Source organism: Manihot esculenta, chromosome 15, assembly GCF_001659605.2.
Source record: "Manihot esculenta cultivar AM560-2 chromosome 15, M.esculenta_v8, whole genome shotgun sequence".
Lineage (NCBI taxonomy): Eukaryota > Viridiplantae > Streptophyta > Magnoliopsida > Malpighiales > Euphorbiaceae > Manihot > Manihot esculenta.
Window position 1 is genome coordinate 30,349,168 of NC_035175.2, and position 23,086 is coordinate 30,372,253.

Genomic DNA, 23,086 nt, shown 5'->3' on the forward strand with positions numbered 1-23,086 from the left:
GGACCCGAGGGACCAAGGAGGCCATCAGTGTTAGCAGTTGCAGAGTCAGTTCAGCGTCTGCCAGAGGTGAGTAGAACTAACTTAATCCTTTATTTTATGAAATCAAATGCCTAAAGCATGTTCATGCATCATGTTTATATGTAGTAGGTTGATTGCACTAGTTACACGAATATGACGCATCGCATTATTTACTGTTGATATGGATGGACCAAGGCGACCCCAATGGCCCACGATCTGTCATGACAAGAGAAGTCCTGTGGAGCTCCTTTGCGGGCCGGGCACCATGTTATGTAATGAAAGTCCTATGTGAGCTCCTTCGGGGGCCGGGCACTGACAGAGGGAGCTTTGGAGGTCATGTCCAATCCGTGATGTGAATTGTTTGTGCTGTGACGCATTTCATGAAAGCATTTAATTAATGAACTGTTTTCTTTGTTTCTACTCACTGGGCTTTTTAGCTCACCCCTCTCCCCTAACCCCAGTGTTGCAGGTCTGAGGAAGATTGGGAAGTCTCAAGAGTTAAGGTTTTGCTTATGTAATAGAGTAGTGTTTTAGTGTGGACATGTATTGTAAACTGAGATAATGGATTGTAAGATAATGAAATGTAATGTAATGTAACGTATAGTAGAGTTATGTTTATGGATTAGTGCTGTGCTTGGCCCTAAGACTTGGTTAGTCCCTTTTTAGTACATGATGTATGTATTGGTTTAATGTTGAGTTGTGTTGGAACTAAACTTGTGGCATGTGTTGTTTACCATGCTAGAGTTTGTTGAGGACTCTAGTGGAGGTTTTATGTTTGTGATTTGATGCATGCACAGGTTAGGTTCTAGTTCTTTGGATGTAATCCCAGCTTGATGTATGTTATATTGACCCAGCTAGAGTTTCGATGAGGGCTCTAGTAGGGGGTTCTTTATGTTTCCAGTTATGTTGCATACAGGTCAAGCTCGGTATTTACATCAGATGTTTAAGTTTTTATGATTAGAGTTTTGATCATGTATGGGATTTGAGCAGGTGATAGGAGGTATGTCTGGCTTGCTACGGGTCCCGGCGGCCTTAAGCCGATCTGGATCCTAGCGCCGATAGCGGTTCGGGCCGTTACAGAGGGGTATCGATTTTCGGGTCGTTACACTGATTGCTGGACCCTCAGCTCCATAAGCTCCATCTGTCCAAACTTTCCATGCTTCTATGGCCTATTTCAAGGACTTTGAAGGTTCTACGGCGGAGTCATCTCTTCAACAAAGTTGACTAGCACCTGGGTTTTCATGGCCTTCCTTGAAACATACTTGATATCATAGGCCGACAATATTACCGCCCATGTGGACAATCATCCAGAAAGCTCTAGCCTATGTAGAACCTTTCGCAAAGGGTAATCTGTTCTGACTTCTATGGTGTGTGACTCAAAGTATGGTCGCAACTTTTTGGCCAACATGAGGACTATAAATGCCAACTTTTCAAGAGGAGGATAATTCAATTCCATCCCTTTCAGAATTTGGCTGGCATAATACACAAGGCTTTGTTCCCCATTGTTTTTGTGAACGAGCACCGAGTAAACTGTTTCCTATATCACAAATAAATACAAAAACATAACTTTACCCTCAACAGGCGGGCTTAGCAAGGGAGGAGATGATTAAAAGATTTTTAGGCTTTTTAAATGCCTCTGCACACTCTTCTCCCCTCTTTTTGCTCTTTAAGGCTTTAAAGAATGGAAGACACCTTCTGGCCGAGCATGATATGAATCAACCTAGGGCAGTGATTCACCCATTTAACTTTTATACTTCATTGATGGTTTTAGATGCTTCCATATTCTGGATAGTGCTGATTTTTTCAGGATTTTCCTCTATACCTCTTTCTGAGATGATATATCCTAATAACTTTCTAGCCTTTACTCCAAAGGTGCACTTTTTTGGGTTCAGCTTCATGCCCGCCTTGTCCAGGATGTCGAGGACTTTTCGGATATCCTCTAGGTGATATTCCAATGACTAACTCTTAACCACTATGTCATCCATGTATACTTTGATGGTTGATTCCACCATATCCTTGAAGATCCCTGATACCAACCTTTGGTATATGGCCTCTGTATTTTATAAACTAAAAGGCATTACCTTGTAGTAGTAAACTTTCTTGTCTATTATGAACACGGTCTTCTCAACGTCCATAGTATCTATCATGATTTGATAGTATCCATCGTGATTTGGTAGTATCTTGAGATGGCATCAAGAAAGAAAACTACCGCATGACCCGAGGTCGAGTCCACTAATCTGTCGATAGACGACAATGGGTAATGAACCTTCATACATGCTTTGCTCAGGTCAGTGAAGTCCACACACAATCTCCACTTCCCGTTAGCCTTCTTTACTAGGACTATGTTGGCCAATCATGTGGGATACTGGACTTCCTTTATCAATCTTGCACTTAAAAGCTTCTCAACCTCCTCTTTGATCACCTGTTGTCTTTCTAGTATACACTTTCTAATTTTCTTTTTTTTGAACTGGTTTGACATTTTTGTCGATAGACAACTTGTGAGTGATAAGAGCCGAGTCTATCCCCGTTACATCTTATGGGGACTAAGCAAAAGTTGTCACTCGGCTCTTTAGCAACTCTACCAAACGAGTCTTTATTTCACCGGTTAATGCAGTGTCGAACCTTACCTTTTGCCCCTTTCTTATCAGGACTTCCTCTATCGGGTTTGCTGGTTCTTGTTTTATGTGAGATTTTGGTTTTTCAAGTAAGTTGATAAACATGGTTGCTTTTCCGAGATTTTTTGCTGGGTGTCCATAACTCTCCTTGGCCAATATCGGATTGCCTCAGATTATGGCTATTCCCCCTGGAGTTGAAAGCTTAAGACATATAGCATCCATGTTAATGACAATACTGTGGCAGTTTAGGATTGGACGGTCGAGTATCGCGTTGTATACAAATGAGATATCTTCTACCGCAAACTTTGCATACAGTACTCGTCTATACTTTTTGTCCCCCAATACCAGGGGAATATTGATAGTACCCAGCACCACCACTGCCTTATCCCTCAACTCTACTAGCGGATAGGAAACTTTGATAAGTCTATTTTTATCTAAGCCTAACCTGTTAAAAATATTTAAGATGAGAAGATTAACAGAAGTACCTGTATCCACCAGCGCTCATCTTACCTTGTACCAATTTAGGAAGATCTTAACGACCAGCGGATCGTTTTGAAAGAATCCGATGGCTTTGTTAGCAGGATTGAACCTTACCTCTTGCTTGGTCCATGGTTCTTAACGGACAGATAGAACGTCCTCTACTAGACATTTATTTTCCCTTTGCCCTTATTAAGTCCTCCCATAATGACATGTATGATCCTTGCCATTTTAAGGATAGAGTGGAAAGAAAAGGAAGAAGAGATCGCCTTTAATCCAAATGAACAGATAGAGTTCAATGGGTCTCCTGGCAGTGGAACCAAATGATGTTGTTGAGATTAGATGGATGACGTGGCCAAAATGGAGAACCGTGTTGTGATTGGCTAGAACCTGCAAGGAAGAAGATGGGAGGTGGTGGTGGTGGGTGCCCACGGCAACCACTCCGATGCTTAAGTCAGTATATCGGCAGGTAGAGATAATGCAATGAGTTATTTAGAGTTTTTATGTTAGAGAATAACATACTTTTGCCTATATAATTCTTCTCTTTTTATATTGTACAAAAGTGGAGATAAATAGGCATTTCCTGATAATCCGACAATGATTTGGCCGACTACTCGATAAGAAACGTTGGTGGCTAACAAATTGGTGATTCAGTGATTACAGGCGTAAATGAAGGTACTCTAGACAGTGCTCATTAACGGTAATCAAGACTCGCCTTATTCGGAGAAGAGCGAATTTTAAATGATGAACCAGATATTATACTCTGAATCTTTTTTCATTATGAGGAATTATCTGTCCTACATATCTAGTCCTTTTCATGTGAACCTATTTCATAGCGACAACTTACAGTCTTCTTTTGATAATTATTTATATATCATCAACAAATATTGTTAAAACCATTATAAAACATATACATAAAATTTATTTTTTAATACGATTTCAATTTAATGTGGATATGGTTCTTAATTAAGAATCAAAATCAAAATTAAATAGTTTAATAAATTTAATTTAATATGATTTGATTTTAATGATATTAATTATTTTTTAATTTCAATATTAGTTAAAATATAATTTTTTAATTCGATTCAAAAGCTAGTCAATGGATCACTTCTTTCACGTAGAGGCTTAACCATTAAAATAATTATATAAATAACCTTTGAGTAATCTAGTTGAATTAATAAAATAATATTGTTTTTTTTTAAAAATTAATAATTTAATTAGTTAATTACTTAAAAATGATTAATACTTTTTTTATGTAATTAATTTCAAACTCAAAATCAGAGAAATTTTTAAGTAGATTCATTTCATCACACTATATGCAGATTAAATAAAATTATTTTATAATAACATAATTATAGACAAACATGTGATTTAATTTATAATTTATATTAAAATATCTTTAAAAATAAAAAGATATATTATAATTTATAATTTATAATTTATTTTAAAATTATTTATTTTAAAAATATTTTATTCATTTTATTTTTTTATATATATTGAAAAATATAATTTTTTATTATATTTATTTTAAATATATTAAATTTTACTAATAATAAAAAATATTTTAAAAATAAAATAAAATTAAATAGAGTTATAATAGTTAATTTATATATTATTATAATTTAAAAAATAAATAATAATTTTAAAATAATTAAAAAAATAAATAAAAATTATAAAATAAGGAGTATTAATTTATTTAAACAGTAACATATAAAATTAATTTTTTTTTGAAGTCAATATAATATAAAATTAATTTTTAAAACTCAAGAAAAATAAAATAATAATAATAATAATATTTGTTCTTGAGTAAAACAGAAAACGAAATAATAAAGAAACAAACAAGTGAAGCCTCTGGAAAATGCAAAGGATGCAACTGGAACCTTCTCCACTTCTCTAAAGTCTTGCAGATTTTTACTGCCCATCTATACGCTCGCATATTTATTTCTCCATGGCCCCATCACTCTCATCTCAGCCATCAAACTCCTAAGCTGCCACACGCTCTCACTTCTCCCTCGATCCAAAGAAACCCTTTGCATCATAACTATATATAAGCAAGCAGATCAAGAGTACAGAATCATGAAAATGAGGCAAATGTTACTGTGCCTCTTCATCAGCTTCTTCTTTTTCTTCCTCTGCCTTCCTGGTTCCTCCAACGCATCGCTTCTCCCATTCCTCGATCGTCCTGGAAGTCTGCTGACTGATTTCTGGCCGGAGCGTTTTCCAGACCCATTTAGAGTATTAGAACAGATACCGTTTGGGATTGAAAGGGATGATAACAGCTTGGAACTCTCTCTAGCGAGAGTAGACTGGAAGGAAACACCTGAAGGTCATGTTATAAAGCTAGATGTGCCTGGGCTGAGAAAGGAGGATGTGAAGATTGAGGTGGTGGAGGAGAATAGGGTGTTGAGAGTGAGTGGAGAGAGGAAGAAAGAGGAAGAAAAGAAAGGTGATCACTGGCACAGGGTGGAGAGATCATATGGTAAGTTTTGGAGACAATTTAGATTACCAGACAATGTAGATTTGGAGTCTGTTAATGCTAAGCTTGAAAATGGTGTGCTCACTTTGAGTTTCTCCAAGTTGTCTCCTAATAAGATCAAAGGTCCTAGGGTTGTTGACATTGCAGTTGATCAAGAGAGACCTGAACCAGCAAAGCTCACAAACAGTGAGAGCAAACAAGAGTTGTAGATGATCTTCGATCATGTGTGAACTTTGAAGAGCTGCTTTATCAAGAGAGAATAAGGACTTGTGGTTTCTCTGTTCTGTTTGTGTCGAAGTGTTGTGTTGAATGTAATATAATCCAAGAGCTTCTTGTTTAGTGATCATCCCTTGAATGGATTGACGATACCCATCTTATGTTACTCTATCTCTCACCCTTAATGAATCTGAGTCTAATTTTATTTTAAAAGTAACATATATAATTTTTGTTTAGATTGAAAGTATATTTTTTATTCTAAAAAAAAAGAAAAACAAGAAAATAATAGCAAAGTAATTTTTGTACTGTACGAAAGTGAAAAATACACAATATATTTACAGAATACGTGTAATAGGAACCTTGGTATAAAAGATAACAGCAGTATTTGTTGAGATATAAGGTGAAATAATTAGGTTACATAATTTTATCCATGGAGTCGTTGAATTCAGTTTGGGTACTCTTCAAGTAAATTTTGAAGTTTCAATTTGATAAATTGAGATCTAATAGGGTGGTTAGATGTGGATATTTGAATGGGTTGATTGCTGATACGTAATTAGTTTTGTGCATGTCTTTTCATATTTAATTTTGAAGATGGAAATTTAGAAAATATGAGAGGACAATCATATTTTTACTAGAGATGCTTCGATGAAGATGTTTTCGGTGGAGATTTTTTAATGTTTAAGTTATAATCATTTTTAGAGATGCGTTAACATCAAGAGAAGATAAATGATAAAGGAGTATTCAAAAGGAATTTTTGGAGGGCATGTAGTGTGAGAGTGCTTCTATGAGAGAGGGTATGAGGGAGAGGCTCTTCAGAGAGAGATTAACTCTTTTTTTGGGTTAGATCAATGATATATATATATTAGTTGGTCATTCTGATGGCTTCCAGCGTCAAGTCCCATTAGATCAGGGGTGGGCACCTTTAGCAGGTGTGTCAGGTGACTCTTTAATGGTGGGCAGATTTAGTCTATACTTTGTCTATTGTATACTTTACATTAGTCAGTCTTTTCGTATGCATATTAAAGACTTCGGAGGGAGCTAGAGGGGCCGACCATCATGTTGGAGGTCGGCACCTTACCTTGGTAATGTTCGGTCGTACTTAGCTCACCCAACCTATATAAAAGTGAGTTCTTTTTGGTCACTAAAGTCGACCGCGCCTACATTTAAAGACTCATTGTAGTACGAGCTCTGAATCATAGGGCCCGTTAAGATCGTAATACGTGTACACAGGATTGGAAGGGACGTGCAAACTTTTTCATCTGGTCTAACCGTCTAGTAGAAGGTCCGACCTATGGAGTAATTTTATTTATTTTTTATTTTAAATTACACTAAAATCAAATTAAAATTTTTAGTTAATTTGTAATGAAAATAAATTGGAATTAAACTTCTAAATGAGTATATGAGTATATGGTATAAGCACTCTCTCGTCTATAAATTTCTCCTCATCTTTTGTTAGATGGAGTTTGTGATAGGGGAGGTCTCACTGTTATGATCACATGCTTACTTTTTAGTAGATTTTTTTTTAATTTATCTCCATTTTATGGAGGGTTTATCCTCGATTGTCGTATGAGATTTTGAATTTTTATTCTATTGACTTTAAGGGTAGCATGCATTTGCCTTTTTGTAGTTAGGTTTTGTAACCGTAGGTTTTATTGATCTCTGGTGCTTGACTAGGTCCAATATGGTTTATAGCAAGATTGATTGCCGATGAGAGCTACAAATTTTGCCCCTAGGGAAGGATGTTGTTTTAACTTTAGGCCTTGTGGACAATCATTTATGATAACATATAACAAGTACTGTTGAGATCGTGACACGTCTATACGTGATTTAAAAGAGTTGAGCTAACCTTTCCAACTGGTTTGACCAGGCAGCAGAAACCCGACTTATAGGGGTCCGAAGATCAGGCTATTAGCATCCCTGACCTCAATACCTAGAATGAGCATGACGACCTCTTCAATGCTCGTACCACACAGTAGAAATAAATATAAACACTACTGGCTCTAATGAAGGTCGTACAGACCAGGCACAACCTGACGAAATCAGGATAAGACAACCGACCTCCATGCTATAGTCGGCCCCTTTAGCTCTCTTCGAGGTATTAACTGCGCGTGGAGAAAGGCTGCCTAACCACTTGACACGCTTGCCAAAGGGTATGGGCTCAACGGTTCGGCACTGATTAATCGTCTGCCACCCGCCTGACATGCTTGCCGCATCACACCACCATCCAATCTGATGGGACATGAAGCAAGAAATCAGGATACAAATATCTCTGAACTAACCTCGCCAAAAGGAGAGATCTCTCTCCTAAAGAAATGACTCTCTCCTCTCTTAGGCTTTCACCACAAATCTCACTCTTCCTCGAAAAGTTTAACTCATGGAAGGAACTAATCTCTCTCTTAAATACTCACGGAAAAACCCTCAAAATAAAGGCCCCCTAGAGATTTCTAGAAGAAGCTTCACTACTTTATTTTCTCTTATTTCCTCTTTATAATTAACGACTCTTAGATAATACTTGATCTAACTTAAGCATCGGAGGGTCTCCATCGGGGGTATCCCTAGTGGGCCTATGAACGTCTTTTCTATCTTACAAGCCCTAACCCTCAAGATCTAACATGGAGGAGCCCAATGGAATCAACCATGGATCAATGATCAATCCACTGAATCGAGCCGCTACCTAGGTGTCCGCATCTGGACACCCCGTTGGATCTCAGACCATCAAGTGGCGCCGTCTATGGAAAACGAAGGAGACTATCCTGTTGCCGAAGTTTTCTAACCAAACCAATTGAGATCCACATGGAAAACTAAGGAAAGCTAATAGTCAAACAACAAGAAAGACTGAAAGAAAGAGAGATGGTGAAAAGACCTAGAAATCACCAGCTGCGCCTAAAAGCCACATGGTGAAAAATCAGATAGAAGAAGATGCTGATGCGAGAAGAAAGAGCATCACAAAGGCGATCCATTCAACCATGAAAAAGGAGTGATACACACGAATTACCCAATTTATTCAGTTACTTTCTTTAACTTAAAGTATTTTTGCTGTTATGAACTAGCCAAAAATTTAAAAACCTTAGAAGAAAGCCTTGTATATATGAACCTGAAATATAATAGAATATTGAAGTAGCTTAAAAAGCTCATATGTAATTAATGTTAGCACGACTCATTTGTAATTAATGTTAGCATGAATCCACTAAGAAAAAGATTATCTGCTTAAAACATGCTGCTTTATGATTTGAAAGTTGTGAAGTGATTTATGTATGAGAATACTTATTAGATTTTTTTAAAATCATATGAGGTGATGCCCAAAATTAATATTTGCATTCAGTCTAACCATGAATTTAAGTGTCCTGCTATTTAAGTTAATGACAGTGCGGTTGTCGAAGCCGGTCAAAAATAACCTTCTTGGTTACCTACAATTTACAACTGCAGATAGTGGTGAAGGATCGTATCCACAGAGAATTGATTATCTATTTATTTTTCTCAATCAAGTGCAATAGAACTAATTGAAAGCACAAGTGAAAGCAAGTGATCAAAGAGAAATAGAAACAAGTGCAATAAAAGTAAAAAGGGGGGTTTTGAGATGATTTGACTAACAACTATTGAAAGCAATTAAAACAGCAAGTAATTAAAATAAAAGAGGAAATCAATATGAGAAAAGTCTAGTTGAAGATATGGATCCACTTTGGTTGTTTGGGTTGATCATTGAAACATGGTTATCTTGATTGATTCAATAGGTTGGTTATGGGGGTGGAAGACGCTTCTCACCACCATGTCTTTTCTTATGAACAAACTGATTAGGGGACGTCCTCTAACCAATTGTAACGACCTGAAAATCGGACCGCTACCGGCGCTAGGATCCAGATCGGCTTAAGGCCGCCGGGACCCGTAGCAAGCCTGACATGTAACCTATAAACCTGTTTAATCCCATACATGATCAACAATCATACATAAAAATTAAAACTTTTCTTTCATTCATTCCTCATACACCAAACTCAACCTGTGCATGCACTAAAACATAATCATAAACTTGACCCCTCTGTGGGATCTCATCAATGCCCCAATGGGCGATATACATGTGTTGAGTTGGCTAACATCTATATCATCAAATATCTAAGATCATGCATCAACAAGGGATTACAATGAACTATGGTCAAACACAATTCTAAACCTCAATATCATTATACATAACATAACTATTCAGTTATACATCATCTTACAATTTATCATGTCCACTATCTATCTATTACAAACATAAGACTTTACTCTTCTTGACTTCTCTGTCTAGCCCGTACCTGCAATCTTGGGGGATTAGGGAAAAGGGGTGAGCTACTAGAGCCCAGTGAGCAGAATAATAGAAAACAACATTTAAAAATCTCATGCCATCATGTAATGCAACACCTCACAACAAATCACATCTCGGATGGTATTGTCACCAATAGTCCTCTACATTCCAAAGTGCCGGGACGTAGAATGGGTACAACCGGTCTTTCTCTTAACATAACATATCATAACATTCCAATGTGCCAGGGACGTAGAATGAGTACAACCTGGACTTTCTCTTACATAGTGCCAGGGACGTAGAATGGGTACAACCTGGACTTCCATACCATATCATGCCGTAACATCATCATACCATATGAGGACTAAAGGATCATCCAATAACCAATTCACATCAACATCATAAATGCAATGCAACATATTCGTGATTTCTAATGCAAACAACCTAATTCATCACATGGCATTCATGATGCATGAACATGCTCAAAACCTTATATTTTATTTGTAATACCCGGCTAGACTCCGGTATCGGAATTCCTACCGTCCGGTGGAATCTCGAATGTCGGAGACCTCTAGAAGGGTAAAATCATGTTTTCACAAATGTTTTCATGTTTTAATGATTTTTAAGTAAGAATGAATTTGAGTTTTCAAATGAAAAAGACCATGGAACCTTTACCAGGTTCGGCCGCCGAAGGTCATGTTCGGCCGCCGAACGTGGATAGGTTTTGGGAGCACTTTTGGCCTCCGAAAGTTTGGTTTGAAAGAAACCAGGTTCGGCCGCCGAACCTCATGTTCGGCTGCCGAACATGCATGAGATGTGGGGGCACGTTCGGCCCCCGAACGTGAACTGGCCAGCCCCTATATAAGAGCTCCATGGCCGAAACGGGCGATTTTTCTCCCCATTTTCGGCCACGGTGAGTTCTTGCTCCTCCATGGTTCGTTTTTTATGATTTTCCTTCAATCCTTCATGTTTTAACAAGGTTTATGTCGTTTTGAAGAGATTTGAGCAAGTTTTGGAGCTTTGAGGTTCAAGAACTCAAAATCTTCCACCTCCGAGTTTAGGACGTCTCTCTCTCGATCTTCAAGAGGTAAGAGCCGATCTTAAGCTCATTTCATATTTAAAGTAAGTTTTATGCAAGATCTATGGGGTAGAATGCATGTTTAGCTCATAGTTAGGTTTTTGAGTTAATGTTATGTTTTGAGCAATGTATGTTGGATTTGTGTTGTTGATGTGTGTTGTAGTTGGGGTTTAAGTTAGTTTGAAGCCCCTAGGAGCCAATGTGTGTATATTTGCATGATTTGAATGAGTTATATGCATGATTGGAAGTTGTGGGAGGCAAATGTGCATAAAGGAGCCAAGTTTCTGCCCTTTGGCAGAAACCAGGTTCGGCAGCCAAAGGAACTTTCGGCCGCCGAACATGGCTGGGGAGGCAGGCCTTTCGGCTGCCGAAGTTGCCCCCGAAAAGAGACTTTCATCTCTGTCTGGGACTTTCGGCCGCCGAAGGTGCCGCCGAACCTGCCTGGGTTTCGGCTCTGGAGGGACTTTCGGCCGCCGAAGGTGCCGCCGAACCTGCCCTGTTCAGCCTTCCTTTGCATGTTTTGTATGATTGTTTTGAGGTGTTTTAGGGGGTCTTTGGGGGATGTTTTTAGAGTTATGTTCTAGTTGTTGGTCCCTCATTTGAGTCCACCTGTGTAGGTTCGGACCCGAGGAACCGAGGACCTCAGCAGTGAGTTAGCTGCTTCAGTCTTTGTCAGAGCTAGCCAAGAGGTGAGTAGAATAAACCTTTACGATTTAAAGCAAATAAAATATAAGGTTTTGAGCATGTTCATGCATCATGAATGCCATGTGATGAATTAGGTTGTTTGCATTAGAAATCACGAATATGTTACATTGCATTTATGATGTTGATGTGGATTGGTTATTGGATGATCCTTTAGTCATCATATGGTATGATGATGTTACGGCATGATATGGTATGGAAGTCCAGGTTGTACCCATTCTACGTCCCTGGCACTATGTAAGAGAAAGTCCAGGTTGTACCCATTCTACATCCCTGGCACATTGGAATGTTATGATTTGTTATGTTAAGAGAAAGACCGGTTGTACCCATTCTATGTCCCGGCACTTTGGAATGTAGAGGACTATTGGTGACAATACCATCCGAGATGTGATTTGTTGTGATGTGTTGCATTACATGATGGCATGAGATTTTTAAATGTTGTTTTCTATTATTATGCTCACTGGGCTCTAGTAGCTCACCCCTTTTCCCTAATCCCCCAGGATTGCAGGTACGGGCTAGACAGAGAAGTCAAGAAGAGTAAAGTCTTATGCTTGTAATAGATAGATAGTGGACATGATAAATTGTAAGATGATGTATAACTGAATAGTTATGTTATGTGTAATGATATTGAGGTTTAGAATTGTGCTTGACCATAGTTCATTGTAATCCCTTGTTGATGCATGATCTTAGATATTTGATGATATAGATGTTAGCCAACTCAACACATGTATATCGCCCATTGGGGCATTGATGAGATCCCACAGAGGGGTCAAGTTTATGATTATGTTTTAGTGCATGCATAGGTTGAGTTTGGTGTATGAGGAATGAATGAAAGAAAAGTTTTAATCATTATGTATGATTGTTGATCATGTATGGGATTAAACAGGTTTACAGGTTACATGTCAGGCTTGCTACGGGTCCCGGCGGCCTTAAGCCGATCTGGATCCTAGCGCCGGTAGCGGTCCGATTTTCGGGTCGTTACAGAATGGTATCAGAGCCCTAGGTTCATATGGTCGGACCTAGAGTGTCGGGCTCATAGATGTTATAGAAGGTCAAGCACAATAGGAAGATCATGTCAACTAGGATAGGATGTGGAGTCCTGTCTTGTTTGATGATGTGAAATGCCATGATTTTATACATGTGCATTAATGCTATGATATGAATGATATGCATGTGATGAGGGTTCATGTGTGCCCACATGAACCATATGATGCTAATGTTTGCTTGTTATGTGCTGCCTTTCAGAAAACAGGATGAGGGAAACTCGTCGATCAGCAAGATTGACTGGAGTGCCACCTGAGGATGAGGGCATGAGCGCCCGTCCTCCTACATTGCCTAGGGCGATGTCTAGTAGGTCTAACAGAGAAGGAGCAATAAGAGACCCTAGAAGGTCTCTGGATCTGGGTAGGAGCAGATCAGTGAGGGGAACAGTTCAGGGAGAAATGTCAGAAGGCATGGGGGATGATATGGATGTAGAGCAGAGGAGGGATGGCAGTTTGGGAGTTAGCATGTCAGAAGAGGGAATGGGAGAGTCCCAAGGAGGCACTCAGGCCACGGGATTTGTTCAGCCACCCTACTACCCACACTTCTCACAAAATCCCGGGTATTCGATGGGAGGTACATCGGATTACCCTAGTTTCACCCCTTATCCCACACAGATGCCATACCCACCCTACTACCCACCATATTCACAATACCCAATGTATCCACCCCCACCTTATTACCCAAACCCTACCTCAGAAAATGTTGCCCCACCTCCACCACCTACAGAACCAGCAGCCCCAGCTACTCAACCCCCTAGACCTAGCTCAGCCAGTGGGAGCAAGGTCAAGATGACAGACTACATGAAGTTGGGTGCTCCCCAGTATGAAAAAGGGGATGACCCATTTGTGTATCTTGAAAGGGTTAAGGTGATCACAGATGAGATTGGGGCTGATGACAGTAGAGCCATTCAGATGGCTGGGTTCACGCTTAAGTGCAAGAAGGCACGAGAGTGGTTCAAGAATTATGTGAACCCTAGAGTAGACAACATGTCTTGGGAAGAGTTTGCAAACGAGTTTGCAGGTTGGGCGTTCCCAAATAGTTCAAAGGAGCTGAAGATGATAGAGTTTGAGCAGTTGAGGCAGACCGAAGATATGGGTGTAGAGGAGTTCACAGACAGATTCTTGGAGCTATTACCATTTGCAGGGCAAAACCTTGACACGGATCAGAAAAGGTCAAGGAGGTATATCATGAAACTCCACTCTAGATATTCCTCCTTGATCCAGTCAGCAGATAGGGAGAGCTTCCACACCATAGTGGATATGGCCCGAAAAATGGAGGCCAGTGCCATCGTTCAGGGGACAGTTAAGCAGTCAGTGGCACAACCTTCTGGTTCCAAGACCCCAGGCTCTTCTTCTTTCAGTGCAGCAGCTTCAGGTAGCAAGAAGTGGAGTAACACCACTAGGAAGCCCAAGAAGAACAAGTTTTGGAACAAGGTCAAGTCTAGTCTGGGACTAGGGAGTGGCTCAAGCTCTGGCGCGGATAATGCAGTTTGTGCAAAGTGTGGTAGGCTACACAGGGGAGTTTGTCGGGCTGGGACAGTAGCCTGCTTCAGATGCGGGCAAGAGGGACACATGGCTCGGGAGTGTCCCAGGGCAACTTTTGGAGCACAGTCTCAGCAGACAGCTTCGGGTAGTGTGGCTCAGCCAGCAGCTCCAGCCGTGACTCAGGCCAGTGGTAGAGGCAGAGGGAGAGGGGCAGCCTCTTCTTCAGCCGGTTTCAGAGGTGAAGGTCCATCAGCTCCAGCACGGATCTTCACGATGACGCAGCAGGAGGCAGATGCATCTAACACCGTGGTGGCAGGTAATTTAGTCATTGGTTGTTCAGATGTGTATGCCTTGATGGACCCTGGTGCATCTAATTCTTTTATTGCTCCGAGAGCCGTCCAGAGGTTGGGGTTGATGATCTCTGAGTTAGAGTGTCCTCTCTGGGTCAGTGGACCCAAGTGTGATCCATCAGTGGCAGAGTCAGTCTGCCAGTGCAGTCCAGTTTTTGTTGAGGGAAGATGCTTGTCCGCCGACCTGGTGGTTCTAGATTTGACAGATTTTGACGTCATTCTAGGGATGGACTGGTTATCTACCCATGGTGCTACCTTGGACTGCAGGGACAAGGTAGTCAGGTTCAGAGTTCAGGATGGGTTAGAGGTTGTCTTCAGGGGAGACAGGAGGGGTACACCTAGAGTTCTGATATCAGCTCTTCAGGCTCGTAGGTTGCTTAGGAAGGGATGTCAGGGGTATTTGGCTCATGTGAGAGAGCTTAGCAGTCAGGTTAGAGAGCCCGCCTCGGTGCCAGTGGTTAGAGAGTTTTTAGACGTCTTCCCAGACAAGCTGCCAGGTTTACCACCTGCTAGGGAGATAGAGTTCGAGATAGAATTGATGCCTGGAACCCGACCGATCTCTATCCCTCCCTACAGGATGGCTCCAGCCGAGTTGAAAGAATTGAAAGAACAGTTACAAGAGTTGGTAGAAAAGGGCTTCATCCGACCGAGCACTTCACCTTGGGGTGCACCAGTCTTGTTCGTCAGAAAGAAGGATGGATCCCTTAGACTTTGTATCGACTACAGGCAGTTGAACAAAGTCACTACCAAGAATAAGTACCCGTTGCCTAGGATCGACGATCTATTTGACCAGCTAGCCGGAGCAGGTTGTTTCTCCAAAATAGATCTGAGATCGGGGTACCATCAGCTAAGGATAAGGGAGGAGGATGTGCCGAAGACAGCCTTCAGGACCAGATATGGGCATTTTGAGTTCCTTGTAATGCCGTTCGGGTTACCCAACGCCCCTGCAGCATTCATGGATCTCATGAACAGAGTGTTTAGCCAGTACCTGGATCACGTCGTTATTGTCTTCATAGATGATATCTTAGTGTATTCCAGGAATGCAGAGGAGCATGCCCATCATCTGCGGTTGGTCTTGCAGACCTTGAGGGAACATGGCTTGTATGCCAAGTTCTCTAAATGTGAGTTCTGGCTGAGGAACATTTCGTTCTTGGGGCATGTAGTGTCTGAGAATGGGATTGAGGTGGACCCCAAGAAGACAGAAACTGTGGCTAACTGGCCTAGACCCACTTCAGTGACGGAGATCAGGAGTTTCTTGGGTTTGGCAGGTTACTACAGGAGGTTCGTTCAGGACTTCTCGAAAATAGCAGCTCCTCTGGCCAGACTAACCAGGAAGAATCAGAAGTTTCTGTGGACCGACCAGTGCGAAGAGAGTTTTGAAGAGCTTAAGAAGAGGTTGACTTCAGCACCAGTTTTAGCTCTGCCATCTAGTGATGAGGACTTTACAGTCTTTTGTGATGCGTCCTGTGTGGGACTGGGTTGTGTACTGATGCAGAATGAGAGGGTGATTGCTTATGCTTCTAGGTAGCTGAAGAAGCATGAGTTGAATTACCCCACACATGACCTTGAGATGGCAGCAGTAATCTTTGCACTCAAGATGTGGAGGCACTACCTCTATGGGGTAAAATGTGAGATCTTTGCAGATCATAAGAGCCTGCAGTACATCCTGAGTCAAAGAGATTTGAACTTGAGACAGAGGAGATGGGTAGAGCTGCTGAGTGACTATGATTGCAAGATTCAGTACCATCCGGGTAAGGCGAATGTTGTGGCAGACGCCCTAAGCCGGAAGTCACTAGGCAGTCTATCCCACATCGCGGCAGAGAGGAGACCAGTGGTGAAGGAGTTTTGCAAGCTCATTGATGAAGGTCTACAGTTGGAGTTGTCTGGTACCGGTGCTTTAGTGGCCCAGATGAGAGTGACACCTGTGTTTCTGGAGCAAGTGGCTCAGAAACAGCATGAGGACCCAGAGTTGGTGTAGATTGCCAGGACTGTTCAGTCAGGCAAAGACAGCGAGTTCAGATTTGACAACAAGGGGATCCTCCGCTATGGGAGTCGACTATGTGTACCAGATGACATAGGGCTAAAAGGAGACATTATGAGAGAGGCTCATAATGCAAGATACAGCGTTCACCCCGGAGCCACCAAGATGTATCAAGATTTGAAGAAAGTTTATTGGTGGCCAGCGATGAAGAAAGAAGTGGCACAGTTTGTGTCAGCCTGCGAAGTGTGTCAGAGGGTGAAGCTGGAACATCAGAAGCCAGCTGGAATGCTTAACCCGCTACCTATTCCAGAGTGAAAATGGGAGAATATAGCTATGGACTTCGTAGTGGGGTTACCGGCGGCGTCCAACAGAGTGGACTCCATATGGGTGATTGTGGACAGACTCACCAAATCTGCTCACTTCATTCCTGTCAGGAGTGGCTACTCTGTGGACAAGTTGGCGCAGGTATATGTGGATGAGATCGTCAGGCTGCATGGGGTTCCTGTTTCAATAGTGTCTGATAGAGGGCCCCAGTTCACCTCCAGGTTTTGGCGGAGTCTGCAGAATGCCATGGGTACTAGGTTGGATTTCAGTACTGCCTTCCACCCCCAGACTGACGGACAGTCAGAGAGGACCATCCAGACCATAGAGGATATGCTAAGAATGTGTGTGCTGGACTTTGGTGGTTCTTGGAGGCAGCATCTACCTTTGGTGGAGTTTGCCTACAATAACAGCCATCATGCTAGCATCGGGATGGCTCCATATGAAGCTTTATATGGAAGGAAGTGCAGGTCACCTGTTTGCTGGGAGGAAGTTGGAGAGAAGGTCTTGGCAGGGCCTGAGCTAGTAGAGATCACCAGCAGAGTGGTACCCATAGTCAGAGAGAGAATCAAGACTGCTGCAAGCAGACAGAAGAGTTATGCAGACATCCGCAGAAGACAGGTCGAGTTTCAGGAGGGGGATCTGGTATTGCTCAAGTGTCTCCAATGAAAGGAGTGGTTCGTTTTGGGAAGAAAGGTAAACTAGCCCCACGATACATCGGACCCTTTGAAATCTTGCAGAAGATTGGGAATGTGTCGTACAAGCTAGATTTGCCTGCTTCAATGGCAAGCATCCATCCGGTTTTCCATGTTTCAATGTTGAGGAAATTTGTGTCAGATCCGGGCAAGGTTCTTAGTGAGCCTGATGTGGAGATCCAAGAGGATCTCACCTATGTTGAGCAGCCAGTGCGGATCATAGACACCCAGATCAGGAAGCTGAGAAACAAGAAAATCCCAATAGTGAAAGTCCTTTGGAACCACCACAATATGGAAGAGTGCACTTGGGAGACACGGGAGTCTATGCTCCAGCAATACCCTTATCTTTTCTAAGGTTAATTCTTGTATGTTTCATGTGTGTTATGTGTGTGTTGTGATGACTCTATGCATGTGCTAGTTGAGGAACATTCGGGGACGAATGTTCTTAAGGGGGGGAGAATGTAATACTCGGCTAGACTCCGGTATCGGAATTCCTACCGTCCGGTGGAATCTCGGATGTCGGAGACCTCTAGAAGGGTAAAATCATGTTTTCACAAATGTTTTCATATTTTAATGATTTTTAAGTAAGAATGAATTTGAGTTTTCAAATGAAAAAGACCATGGAACCTTTACCAGGTTCGGCCGCCGAAGGTCATGTTCGGCCGCCGAACGTGGATAGGTTTTGGGAGCACTTTTGGCCTCCGAAAGTTTGGTTTGAAAGAAACCAGGTTCGGCCGCCGAACCTCATGTTCGGCCGCCGAACATGCATGAGATGTGGGGGCACGTTCGGCCCCCGAACGTGAACTGGCCAGCCCCTATATAAGAGCTCCATGGCCGAAACGGGCGAGTTTTCTCCCCATTTTCGGCCACGGTGAGTTCTTGCTCCTCCATGGTTCGTTTTTTATGATTTTCCTTCAATCCTTCATGTTTTAACAAGGTTTATGTCGTTTTGAAGAGATTTGAGCAAGTTTTGGAGCTTTGAGGTTCAAGAACTCAAAATCTTCCACCTCCGAGTTTAGGACGTCTCTCTCTCGATCTTCAAGAGGTAAGAGCCGATCTTAAGCTCATTTCATGTTTAAATTAAGTTTTATGCAAGATCTATGGGGTAGAATGTATGTTTAGCTCATAGTTAGGTTTTTGAGTTAATGTTATGTTTTGAGCAATGTATGTTGGATTTGTGTTGTTGATGTGTGTTGTAGTTGGGGTTTAAGTTAGTTTGAAGTCCCTAGGAGCCAATGTGTGTATATTTGCATGATTTGAATGAGTTATATGCAAGATTGGAAGTTGTGGGAGGCAAATGTGCATAAAGGAGCCAAGTTTCTGCCCTTTGGCAGAAACCAGGTTCGGCAGCCGAAGGAACTTTCGGCCGCCGAACATGGCTGGGGAGGCAGGCCTTTCGGCTGCCGAAGTTGCCCCCGAAAAGAGACTTTCGTCTCTGTTTGGGACTTTCGGCCGCCGAAGGTGCCGCCGAACCTGCCTGGGTTTCGGCTCTGGAGGGACTTTCGGCCGCCGAAGGTGCCGCCGAACCTGCCCTGTTCAGCCTTCCTTTGCATGTTTTGTATGATTGTTTTGAGGTGTTTTAGGGGGTCTTTGGGGGATGTTTTTAGAGTTATGTTCTAGTTGTTGGTCCCTCATTTGAGTCCACCTGTGTAGGTTCGGACCCGAGGAACCGAGGACCTCAGCAGTGAGTTAGCTGCTTCAGTCTTTGTCAGAGCTAGCCAAGAGGTGAGTAGAATAAACCTTTACGATTTAAAGCAAATAAAATATAAGGTTTTGAGCATGTTCATGCATCATGAATGCCATGTGATGAATTAGGTTGTTTGCATTAGAAATCACGAATATGTTGCATTGCATTTATGATGTTGATGTGGATTGGTTATTGGATGATCCTTTAGTCCTCATATGGTATGATGATGTTACGGCATGATATGGTATGGAAGTCCAGGTTGTACCCATTCTACGTCCCTGGCACTATGTAAGAGAAAGTCCAGGTTGTACCCATTCTACGTCCCTGGCACATTGGAATGTTATGATATGTTTTGTTAAGAGAAAGACCGGTTGTACCCATTCTACGTCCCGGCACTTTGGAATGTAGAGGACTATTGGTGACAATACCATCCGAGATGTGATTTGTTGTGATGTGTTGCATTACATGATGGCATGAGATTTTTAAATGTTGTTTTCTATTATTCTGCTCACTGGGCTCTAGTAGCTCACCCCTTTTCCCTAATCCCCCAGGATTGCAGGTACGGGCTAGACAGAGAAGTCAAGAAGAGTAAAGTCTTATGCTTGTAATAGATAGATAGTGGACATGATAAATTGTAAGATGATGTATAACTGAATAGTTATGTTATGTGTAATGATATTGAGGTTTAGAATTGTGCTTGACCATAGTTCATTGTAATCCCTTGTTGATGCATGATCTTAGATATTTGATGATATAGATGTTAGCCAACTCAACACATGTATATCGCCCGTTGGGGCATTGATGAGATCCCACAGAGGGGTCAAGTTTATGATTATGTTTTAGTGCATGCACAGGTTGAGTTTGGTGTATGAGGAATGAATGAAAGAAAAGTTTTAATCTTTATGTATGATTGTTGATCATGTATGGGATTAAACAGGTTTACAGGTTACATGTCAGGCTTGCTACGGGTCCCGGCGGCCTTAAGCCGATCTGGATCCTAGCGCCGGTAGCGGTCCGATTTTCGGGTCGTTACATTATTTGCTTTAAATCGTAAAGGTTTATTCTACTCACCTCTTGGCTAGCTCTGACAAAGACTGAAGCAGCTAACTCACTGCTGAGGTCCTCGGTTCCTCGGGTCCGAACCTACACAGGTGGACTCAAATGAGGGACCAACAACTAGAACATAACTCTAAAAACATCCCCCAAAGACCCCCTAAAACACCTCAAAACAATCATTAAAACATGAAAACATTTGTGAAAATATGATTTTACCCTTCTAGAGGTCTCCGACATCCGAGATTCCACTGGACGGTAGGAATTCCGATACCGGAGTCTAGCCGGGTATTACATTCTCCCCCCCCTTAAGAACATTCGTCCCCGAATGTTCCTCAACTAGCATATGCATAGAGTCATCACAACACACACATAACACACATGAAACATACAAGAATTAACCTTAGAAAAGATAAGGGTATTGCTGGAGCATAGACTCCCGTGTCTCCCAAGTGCACTCTTCCATATTGTGGTGGTTCCAAAGGACTTTCACCATCGGGATTTCTTTGTTTCTCAGCTTCCTGATCTGGGTGTCTATGATCCGCACTGGCTGCTCAACATAGGTGAGATCCTCTTGGATCTCCACATCAGGCTCACTAAGAACCTTGCCCGGATCTGACACAAATTTTCTCAACATTGAAACATGGAAAACCGGATGGATTCTTGCCATTGAAGCAGGCAAATCTAGCTTGTACGACACATTCCCAATCTTCTGCAAGATTTCAAAGGGTCCGATGTATCGTGGGGCTAGTTTACCTTTCTTCCCAAAACGAACCACTCCTTTCATTGGAGACACTTTGAGCAATACCGGATCCCCCTCCTGAAACTCTACTTGCTGTCTGCGGATGTCTGCATAACTTTTCTGTCTGCTTGCAGCTGTCTTGATTCTCTCTCTGATTATGGATACCACCTTGCTGGTGATCTCTACTAGCTCAGGCCCTGCCAAGGCCTTTTCTCCAACTTCCTCCCAGCAAACAGGTGACCTGCACTTCCTCCCATATAAAGCTTCATATGGAGCCATCCCGATGCTAGCATGATGGCTGTTATTGTAGGCAAACTCCACCAAAGGTAGATGCTGCCTCCAAGAACCGCCAAAGTCCAGCACACACATTCTTAGCATATCCTCTATGGTCTGGATGGTCCTCTCTGACTGTCCGTCAGTCTGGGGGTGGAAGGCAGTACTGAAATCCAACCTAGTACCCATGGCATTCTGCAGACTCCGCCAAAACCTGGAGGTGAACTGGGGCCCTCTATCAGACACTATTGAAACAGGAACCCCATGCAGCCTGACGATCTCATCCACATATACCTGTGCCAACTTGTCCACAGAGTAGCCACTCCTGACAGGAATGAAGTGAGCAGATTTGGTGAGTCTGTCCACAATCACCCATATGGAGTCCACTCTGTTGGACGCCGCCGGTAACCCCACTACGAAGTCCATAGCTATATTCTCCCATTTCCACTCTGGAATAGGTAGCGGGTTAAGCATTCTAGCCGGCTTCTGATGTTCCAGCTTCACCCTCTGACACACTTCGCAGGTTGACACAAACTGTGCCACTTCTTTCTTCATTGCTGGCCACCAATAAACTTTCTTCAAATCTTGATACATCTTGGTGGCTCCGGGGTGAACGCTGTATCTTGCATTATGAGCCTCTCTCATAATGTCTCCTTTTAGCCCTATGTCATCTGGTACACATAGTCGACTCCCATAGCGAAGGATCCCCTTGTTGTCAAATCTGAACTCGCTGTCTTTGCCTGACTGAACAGTCCTGGCAATCTTCACCAACTCTGGGTCCTCATGCTGTTTCTGAGCCACTTGCTCCAGAAACACAGGTGTCACTCTCATCTGGGCCACTAAAGCACCGGTACCAGACAACTCCAACTGTAGACCTTCATCAATGAGCTTGCAAAACTCCTTCACCACTGGTCTCCTCTCTGCCGCGATGTGGGATAGACTGCCTAGTGACTTCCGGCTTAGGGCGTCTGCCACAACATTCGCCTTACCCGGATGGTACTGAATCTTGCAATCATAGTCACTCAGCAGCTCTACCCATCTCCTCTGTCTCAAGTTCAAATCTCTTTGACTTAGGATGTACTGCAGGCTCTTATGATCTGTAAAGATCTCACATTTTACCCCATAGAGGTAGTGCCTCCACATCTTGAGTGCAAAGATTACTGCTGCCATCTCAAGGTCATGTGTGGGGTAATTCAACTCATGCTTCTTCAGCTGCCTAGAAGCATAAGCAATCACCCTCTCATTCTGCATCAGTACACAACTCAGTTCCACACGGGACGCATCACAAAAGACTGTAAAGTCCTCATCACTATATGGCAGAGCTAAAACTGGTGCTGAAGTCAACCTCTTCTTAAGCTCTTCAAAACTCTCTTCGCACTGGTCGGTCCACAGAAACTTCTGATTCTTCCTGGTTAGTCTGGCCAGAGGAGCTGCTATTTTTGAGAAGTCCTGAACGAACCTCCTGTAGTAACCTGCCAAACCCAAGAAACTCCTGATCTCCGTCACTGAAGTGGGTCTAGGCCAGTTAGCCACAGTTTCTGTCTTCTTGGGGTCCACCTCAATCCCATTCTCAGACACTACATGCCCCAAGAACGAAA

At 42.3% G+C, this 23,086-nt stretch overlaps 1 protein-coding gene across 1 annotated transcript; it reads left to right on the forward strand.

The window, feature by feature from the left end:
- Positions 1-5,059: 5,059 nt before the first annotated feature.
- On the forward strand, positions 5,060-5,968 carry LOC110601288 (22.0 kDa class IV heat shock protein). The gene has a single exon (XM_021738371.2). It carries the CDS (start codon positions 5,187-5,189, stop codon positions 5,793-5,795), a length of 609 nt encoding a protein of 202 aa, XP_021594063.1. The 5' UTR covers positions 5,060-5,186; the 3' UTR covers positions 5,796-5,968.
- Positions 5,969-23,086: the final 17,118 nt, after the last annotated feature.